At 31.9% G+C, this 9560-nt stretch overlaps 1 protein-coding gene across 2 annotated transcripts; it reads right to left on the bottom strand.

The window, feature by feature from the left end:
• Positions 1-1675: 1675 nt before the first annotated feature.
• On the bottom strand, positions 1676-9106 carry LOC106758870 (protein LURP-one-related 15). Of its 2 annotated transcripts, none has more exons than XM_022779832.1 (3): positions 8876-9106; positions 2187-2391; positions 1676-2077 (listed from the first exon to the last, which is right to left on the bottom strand). In XM_022779832.1, exons 1-3 carry the CDS (start codon positions 9074-9076, stop codon positions 2067-2069), a joined length of 417 nt encoding a protein of 138 aa, XP_022635553.1. In that variant the 5' UTR covers positions 9077-9106; the 3' UTR covers positions 1676-2066. The 2 variants fall into 2 exon arrangements, with proteins under 2 accessions (XP_022635553.1, XP_014497358.1); XM_014641872.1 differs by having other exon boundaries at positions 2161-2391.
• Between the last annotated feature and the right edge of the window lie 454 nt (positions 9107-9560).

The raw sequence follows: 9560 nt of genomic DNA on the forward strand, positions 1-9560 counted from the left end.
CTGACTGATGGGGAATGTCAGGAGGGGGCAGGGGGAATAGGCCGCGGTTGGTCAGAGAACCGCAGCCTATTCCCCCTGCCACCTACTGACATTCCCCATTAGTCAGCCCCTGCATTAAATTGACAGGGGAATAGGCCGCGGTTCTCTGACCAACCGCGACCTATTCCCCTGTCATTAAATTTATTTCTCTGACGTGGAGTCAAAGGGGTTGGTTGACAAGGGTATATGCCGCGGTTATGTGGGGAACCGCGGCATATAAGTTCAAGTTGTTTACGAACGTGCCACCGCGCAACATTATGCTGCGGTTTCTGGTGAACCGTGGCATAATGTATGCTGTATAAACCCTTTTTTTTACTAGTGAATGAAACATACGTGTAGTTAGATAGATCTATAAAAGTAAATCTCTTCTTTAAAAAAATGTTTATTTCATTTTCTATAAATATCTTACAACATTCTAATGTTCCTAATATTCTAATTTCAAAGTATGTCTAGTCCAGTACAAATTTAAGTATAAATAAAGTACTCCTAATAAAATATTCAAATAATTATTTGTTTTCATGTCGAATCACTATTATCACATTTATATATAAAAATTTGTAATTTACATTTTATCATATGTTTTGCTTTTAAGTTAAACATTTCAATTATTTAACTTCATTTTTATATATAATATTTCTAGTATTTTTTTTTTCATGTCAGTTATTTTTACTTAAACAATGTCATATTTTATTTATCCCGTGCTTTACAATTTATGATAAAATTTGATTCACGATCTACAAAATTAAAAAAAAAAAAACGATTCAAGATTCGATTACCATAAATATAAAATAACATATAGTAATTAGTTTATTTAAGCATTGGTTCGATATTAATTTATTTTATACATGATAGAAAAAAAAGTTGATGTTGACGAAACTAGATTTTATTTTATTGGATTTACTTTCGTCATCACCAGACCACCATAATCAATTACGTCCTTTCTAGTAAAAGAACCTTAGAATTGAATGATTGATTATATTTGGCAAACTGCATGCAATAAGTTGAGGTTATAAAAGCTTACAGTTACATAATCGGTTATATATATACAATTAATCCACATCAATTTGTGAAGTGAGATCTTCATGGCTGACACTTAAATGCTGGGTATAAAAGTTGTGAGACAAATAATGACATGTAAATAGACCAAACAAGGGAAAAATAAAATACAGAAAAACCCACTATGAATTTATTTCGTCATGATTGGTTTGAAATTTACCAACTTTGCTGTCTCTATATTGGTTCATGTTAGAAAATTTGTTCCTTGACACAGCAGCAATCACATGATTGCTTTTGGTATTACTTTAAAATATTTCTTATCAACGGAGTTATTTTTATTTATGTTGTTTAACTCTGTTTTTACTCGATGTAAGATTTTATTTGTATTCCAACGGTATATTCAGAGATGAAGTGTAATCTGATGAGTGTTGGGCAATTGGTGCAAAAGAGTTTTTCTGTGAATATGAAATGAGAACTGTTGAAGGTGTATGATTCAAATCGAAGACTAATTCTGAAATCTCCTCTCTCAAAGAATAGGACATTTCAGACCAGGCTACATCAAGTTGAAAACCAGTGTCTCACTACATAAAACAACATGGCTGTGGCCATCTTAATTTTCAGAGTCTGAAAATGTTAGCAGTGAATGAAATGGTGACTGGACTGCCCATAATCTTATTTCCGGAAATGAAGTTACTGATTTGGTAACTTATAAAACTAAAAACAGTTAAGCGTAATTTCATACACTTTGGAAACATGCATTAACATGAAAATGGTCGAAAACCAAACCCAATGTTTTCTACAAGAAAAGTTGAATCAAACCAATCTTTGCTTGCTTTAAGTCTTTCCACAATCAGAGTAAAATTATTAGGGAACTCCTTTAGCTCATCATTATGCTCAATGCCACTGGCGTTATTGCCTTTGCAAAATCCCGAACTCCATCGTAAAAGAAGTTGATGTCTTTAACAATCATAAGTAGTGCCACTATGAATGCATAGTCCACGTTGCAATAGACAACGACATTGAAGCCACCATTATTCTGCATCTGCATTAGGGACAGAAACACTGTATAATTAACCTCATACAACACTGTTTCTATGTTGTTTGAAGACGTAACTGAGTACATACCGAGGCAATAACTGTGGGAGATTCACCTGCATAAACATGGCATGATCTTTTGCCACTCACAACATCTACCCTAAAGTCACACTCACTTTCTTTTTTGTTATTTGAAAGGAAGACCTCTAATCTCATCACTCCACTCTGGAGAAGTTCTGCCTTTTTCACTGAAAACAACAATCTGGAGGAATCATTGCTTTCACCCATGAAAACTTGGCATCGCCGGTGCATTGTCATGATCTACGTAAGAACATTCTTTCATAATTCAGTAACTAGATGGATTTGCTGGCGTATTGAATTTGTTACAATATCATGCGTGAATAGGCTATAAGAGGGAATTGATGCATGAATACAGTATGATCGATTATCCAATCAATCTTTAGAGTTGATGGAAAAACTATAAAACCATGTCTAAAATTAAGGTTACGAATAATAAGAAAACAGCAACTTCCCATGAAATAAAAAAAAAAAAGGAACTAGCCTCGTATATTTCAATAATACAATATTGACTTTTGTTTGGAATCAATTGTCATTTCCTTTTACATTGAACAAAGAAAAAAGTAATAATACATACGTAAAAAAAATTCATAAAGGGCAGGTAATGATGATCCTGTTTTGATTCTATATATTTATTGTTGTAAAATATTGACAAAAAATAATAAAAACAAAAAACAAAAATTTTCTGATAGGTGTATATTCATTATCCTTAAAGACTTATATGTAGTATGAGAATACAACGTAAACTTTTCAGAAATTTCTAAGGATAACAAAACTAATAAAAAAATTTAAAAGGAATAAAATAATAAACTCAGGATATTATAAAAAAAGAAAAGAGAAGGAAGAAAATAAGAGGAAAAGGGAGAATGAGAGAAGTGTTGTGTATTTTGGAATGACCACAAAAACACTAATGAGGAATGACTATCTTGCGGAAGCAGCGGCCTAAAACTAACTCCCGAGCCTTCCAGAAGGAGAATAGAGACGTTCATCCAATAATGTTTCTCAACATTTTTTGGAAGGCTTTTGCAATGTTGTATAAAATTTCCCCACATATTACAAAAGATAAAACATTAACTAAAAAGAAAGAAATAAATATCCTGGGTTTCATAAGATGTAATGCATTAGAACTAGTATAATAAACTATATGAACCCGTCCTAGATCGAGCAACTTAATACAATGTAGTTGGTACAAAAAACTATATGAACCAATGACTTGACATATGCTAAGGTTTATCAATCACTATACACCTTCACAATCCTTATTGTTATCGTTGTAATGTGCTTACTAGGCCATGTGCGTGCTCGGTATTCATGAATGTTCTAGAGATCATGCCAATATCTCATGCAAGCGGCCCCACTTGACACTTATATAGGTGATTTCATCAAGTATATGTTTCAAATCATACACCACCCGCAAAAGATATGAAGATTATTAAAACCTTTGATTAAACTAGAGTTCTTTAACTACATAGTATTTTAGTTCCAAAGTTTAACCTCCCATTAATGCAATCTCTAAAACTTTCACACACACCATAGGAATGAACATATTTGATTTAAAATCCAATTAGTGTTATCAGAACTAACAAGTGACTTGTTTTTACCCATATGAACTTTATTCATAGGATCTCTCATCACAAATGTTAGGTTACCAACACTTGCTTGTTTGCAAGTGGCTTAAGTCTCATTCCTCAATGTTTCTAAGATCATATTTCTTCTTAAGGGTTTAGTTAGAGGATTCTAACTTCACATAATCAATGGAAATAGTTCCACTATTTAGCAGCTGCTTAACCAAATTGTGTCTCAATTGTATTTGTTTATTTTTTCCATTGTAATTCTTTTTTTTAGCTATAGTTATTATTGATTGTCAATCACAAAGTTTTGACACTGATGAGGTTGGTTTCATTCCTAGTGAAATGTTTGCTAAGAAGTTTTTCAATCACTCAGCCTCATTACCAACCGTCTCAAGAACAACAAAATCAAATTCCATTGTTGATCTTGCAATAATTGTTTGCTTGACTGATCTCTATGTAATCGCACCACCCCCAAGTGTGAATACATAACCACTAGGGGATTTTGTATCATTTGAATCAGAGATCCAATTAACATCATTGTACCCTTCTAATATAATGGGAAATCCACTATATTCAATAGAATAATCCATTGAACCTCTTAAGTATCTCATAAGCCTTGCAAGTGCATCCTAGTGTTCCTGATTTAGGCATTGAGTGTACGTACGCAATCTCTTTATTGCATAAGCTATATTAGGTATAGAAAAGCTCATCAAATGTAGTAAGATCTCAATTATCTGGGAATATTGAGGTTGAGATATAAATCATCCTTTATTTTCAATTAATTTAATGTTAGCATCATAAGGGGTACTCATATGTTTCATAATACCCTAATTTTTTAAGAAGTTTCTCAATGTATTGTTCTTGGGATAGTAGTATATTATCTCCCTTCCTTATGATTATAACACCTAAAATTACTTTAGTGTTACTCATGTCTTTCATTTCAAAGTTCTATCCTAGAAAAAATTTAGTTATAGTGAAAATCTAATTGTATGTATGAAAAATTAACATGTCATCAACATACAAACATATAATGACACAATCATCATTTTCAGATTTAGATACACATATTTATCAACATCATTTGGTGAAAAATCATCACATAGCAATACATTATCAAGTTTTTCATGTCATTGTTTTGGTGTTTGTTTCAACCCATACAAAGATTTTAAAAGTTTACATACTTTTATTCTCTTGACCAGGTACAACACACCTTTCAGGTTGAGTCATATAAGTTTTCTCCTCAAAATCAACATTAAAAAGGCAGTTTTAACATCCATTTAGTGTATCACTAGCTTATGGATATCTATTAAGTTTAACAATACTTGAACGGAGGAAATCCTAGTCACAAGGGTAAAGGTGACAAAATAATCTATGTTGAGTTTTTTACTAAAGCCTTTTACTACTAATCTTGTCTTATACTTCTTTATAGATCCATTAGGGTGACATTTTTTCTTAAAGATCCACTTACAACCAATGAGTTTTGATCTTTAGGCCAATATACTAAGGTCCAAGTATTATTTTTCTTAATTGATTCAATTTAAGTCCTAATGGCCTTATCCTATTGTTTTGCATAAGAAGCACTAATAGCTTTTACAAAGCTACTTGAATAATTATCAATAAGATAAGTATAGAAATCATTATGAAAGGAAGTTCCCTTCCTCTGTCTTTTGCAAGGTATAAGGTATCACTATTAATATTATCAACAGGTTAAGACGTCTCACTAACCTTTAAGGAAAACACATGTTCAAAAAAATCAGCGTTTTTCATATCCAATATAGGATTACTCTAAAGTATTTCACTTTTAAGAACCAAAAACCTATAGGCAGCACTATGTTTAACATAGCCTAAGAACATGTAATAAGGGGTTTTAGAGCTTATTTTCCTTTTTTAGGATTGAGTAACATCACCTTAGCTAGGCAACCCCACACTCTTAGATATTTAAGGTTAGGTTGATAAATTCTCCACAACTCATAGAGAATTTTACTAGTTTTTTTTAGGTATTCTATTTTGTAAAAAGCACGAAGTAAGCAAGACTTCTCCCCAAAGGTTATCAGGTGCACCAGAACTAATAAGCATGATTCATCATTTTATTAAGAGTTCTATTCTTTTTCTCCATTAGAATTGAGTGAATATGCTAAGGTTACTTTATACATAATACTTTCTCTAACACAAAATTCATTAAAATGTATATACTCACCACCTCTATCTAATATAATCCTTTTAATTTTCTTATTTAGTTGATTTTTTACTTCTGCTTTATAAGTTAAAAATACATCAAAATCTTAATCTTTATGTTTGATTAAGTACACTTTGGTGTATCTAGAATAATCACCTATAAAGATTACAAAATAATTTTTACCACCTCAAGACATGGTTTGTTTTAAATCAGCTAGATTTGTATGAACTAATCCTAACAATTTAGTTTGACGATCTACAAAATAACATGTTTTCTTTGTTATTTTAGATTCTACACATATGTCACATTCATTACTCTATTTATCATGCATATTAATTAATCTTAGTATTTGTAATTTCATAACATATAAGGAATTCACATGTCCTAATCTAGCATGCAACATGTCATATGAATCAACAATATAAACAGAAAAACAAGATTCATTAATATTTTCAGAAATGTTGAGTACAAAGAGACTTTGATCATAATATCTTTTCTCTAAAAAAACATTATTTGTTGTCATTATAATGTCAGACTCAAATGACAATTTAACCCCCACTTTTCCTTGTAGTGCTACAAAAATTAAATTAACTCTAATCGATGGCATGTGTAGCACATCGCTCAAGGCTAAAGTGTTTCTAGTTGTGAGCTTGAGAAGAACTTTCCCTTTTTCGAAAACATGAGTTTTCTTGGAATCATCGAGGTAAACATGTTCTTCTTCATCTTTTACACTAATATAAGTGGTAAAAGCACTTCTGTTTGCTCAAATATGCCTAGCAACATTAGAGTCTACCACTCATTTGCTCACATTAGTCATCAAATTGAATTGTGAAACGACTGCAAGAATAATATCATCTCCTTCTGCAGTATTTTCCCTTTGAAATGACTGCTTTGTGGTGCATGATAACTCGATTTTCCACACACAACAATTTTCTTTCTTCTTAAATGTGGGGTTAGATTTGGTGGGGCAAGATTTTCGAAAACTATTTTTTCTTTTGTGATCAGGTTCATGTTTGTACCTTTTTGGAGCATGTTTGTCTTCTACCATAGTTGCTTTTCCAGACAAAGCTTTGACCCTTGCATTAACACACTTTTTTCTATTGGTATCTTCACTAATTATGTGTGTGATGAGCTCTGGAAGTGACCTATACTTGTGTTTGTGTTTTAACTATTATTTGTAATCAGTTTAGGATGGTGGCTCTCAATCAAAAGTTCTAAAACAAATTCATTCGGTAGAAGAATGTTCTCCCTTTGATATCTTCAAAGTAGCTTGTGGTACTCATTACTTTGAGACTTTATATCCTTATCTTCAATCATTTTCCAACAGTAGTAGTTTCCAATGATAGACCTTTGTCTAACGACACTTATAGTAGTGCACTAACTATAGTATGTCAGCATACTTTGTATGCATGAATCTAATCTTCAACTTGTTTTAAATTTGAAGGAAGATTGGAGTCGGGTTTAGAGATGAAAGGGCATACATACATTCTTGCCTATGTCAAAAATTCTGACTAGAGAAGATCTCGATTTTCAATATATCCGGAGAAGGTTTTTGGAAGACAGTTTGAGTTTCGAAAACAATGTTCTAATTATCCAAAATTAGGTTGTAGATGTCAACCATAAATTCTTAAGATTGTTGTAAGATATTGACAAAAAAAAAATAAAAATAAAAAAAAAACCATGAACAAAAATTTCTCAAGACATCATCCTTAAGATTGTTGTAAAATGTTAACAAAAAATAATAAAACCATAAACACATATTTCTCGAGACGTGTGAATACACTGTCATTAAGTACTTATGGGTGTGTTGCGTGAGTTCTCAACATACAAGAAGACGTTCAAATTTTTTTTAAGAATATCAAAACTAAGCAAGGAACAACAAGAATGTCTGTTATGTGGATTTCCCATTATAGTTTTTAAGTTGTTTTTGTTTTTCTTGTTGCGACATATAATTTTCTCATACTTTTAAAAGATTAATAAAAGTTCATAATACCGGTTAAACGATCTAAGCAAAACATATGGTATAAGATTGAACTAATAATTTGCCTGATAAATCAAATAAGTAGGGTTTGGAACTTATATGAATGGAATTATCTGAAAAGCTAAACAGAGTTGATGATAAATATAATTATTTAAACTAAAATGGACTTAATTTATGATACTATAAAGTATCCTATAAAATAAGAGGTTCATGAACATTTGGGTGTGGTTAAGACGAATATTCCCAAAAACGTTTTTTTTTTATGGATAGATGCATAATAGATGGGGAACTAGCAGGAATAAATATAAGAATATGGATGGATGAAGCTTAAGGTATTTAATTAAGACGGAGCAATTAAAAACATTCAAAAGTGTTCTATCCTTCTCCTATATCTCACTCCTTTATATTTCATTCTCAATTTTCTGTCTTTAATGTCCTATATTTATTATCCGACCATTTATCTTCAACACATAACCATTCTAATAAATGTAAAACTTTTCCCAGCTCTAACCCAGTTTGTAGCTGACCTAACACCACACAAGCTGATAGTTGGAGATAGCTTACTGTGACAGTTACTATACAAGAGTGGGATACCAGAAGGGATATACAACAATGGTATAAGGGAGTAAACAAGCTTAATCAGCAAAGAAATGGATTGATTAAATTGTTATTCAAATAGAAGGGTCAATGTTATGGTTTCAAGAAAGAATCTACTTTGAATCACAACTTGAAGCCAAAATGTTGATAGCTAGAGCAAAATATATTTTCCCATCTCTCTTTCTACCTAACTGTTTTCACTTGAACTCTGATTTATAACTAGCAAGAGTATTGTTATATAGTATCTAGAAGATGAGTAAAACCAAAAAGGGTAAATTAGTACTAACAATTTTTACTTCAAGAATTGTAATGAAGCCCTTTGTTGAGCAAAGCAAAAGATAATCATAAATAAACAAAAAGAAGAAACATCCTTAACAATAATATAGGTGAGAGTAGCCAAACCTTCCAATATAGAGTGAGGATGGGGTTTCCGCCATCATCACACAAGACACAACGGTCGTGAAGGGTTAAACGGGGAGATTTGATATAAAAACGACGGTCACCATTTCCGTCGTAAGTGGCACCTTTATCTGTGTTAATTTGAAGATTGATTATGTAAGGAGCACAGTAGGAAAGGTCGATAACTGGAAATGGATATTCCATTGGAGAGAGAGGGAGACGAAGAGTTCTAGGTTATGAAGAACATCGCAATAACGTATGGTATTCATGGATACACGCGTTAACTTAAACAAACTATACAACTTAGTCAAACTTCACGGCTGAAGTAGGTTAGTTACTGAATTACTGCTGCAAGTAGAAGAAGACTCCGGTTGACTTCACAGTTATAACTTTTAGATTCCAGAAATTGGATACCATGTGCGACTCAGTCATCTAATAGGTTTAACTAGTGGACCAACATGCTCCGAGGTTTCCTTTTCCTTATTTATTGTCATTTTCTCGCATATCACATATTAGTTTGGATTGGTTGTCTCTCACTGTGTTTTGTCTAATTTACAGTATAAAAGTTATGGCGTTGTTCAGTTTATTTGGTCGTGCTTTTGACATTCATGTTCAAATTGAATATGTATGTTAACATAATTGATTATGCAAGATACCTTAACTGATTATTCTGTGACTCCACTTGAAG

Source organism: Vigna radiata, chromosome 4, assembly GCF_000741045.1.
Source record: "Vigna radiata var. radiata cultivar VC1973A chromosome 4, Vradiata_ver6, whole genome shotgun sequence".
Lineage (NCBI taxonomy): Eukaryota > Viridiplantae > Streptophyta > Magnoliopsida > Fabales > Fabaceae > Vigna > Vigna radiata.

Bases quoted from the DNA above. Each gene is read 5' to 3' on its own strand.
- LOC106758870 (XM_014641872.1), bottom strand. From the start codon at position 9,076: ATGGAATATCCATTTCCAGTTATCGACCTTTCCTACTGTGCTCCTTAC. The intron at 2,392-8,875 runs GTTTGGCTACTC...GTTCTTACGTAG, and splicing joins TCCTCACTCTATATTGGAAG to ATCATGACAATGCACCGGCG. The intron at 2,078-2,160 runs GTATGTACTCAG...TCCCTAATGCAG, and splicing joins CTCCCACAGTTATTGCCTCG to ATGCAGAATAATGGTGGCTT.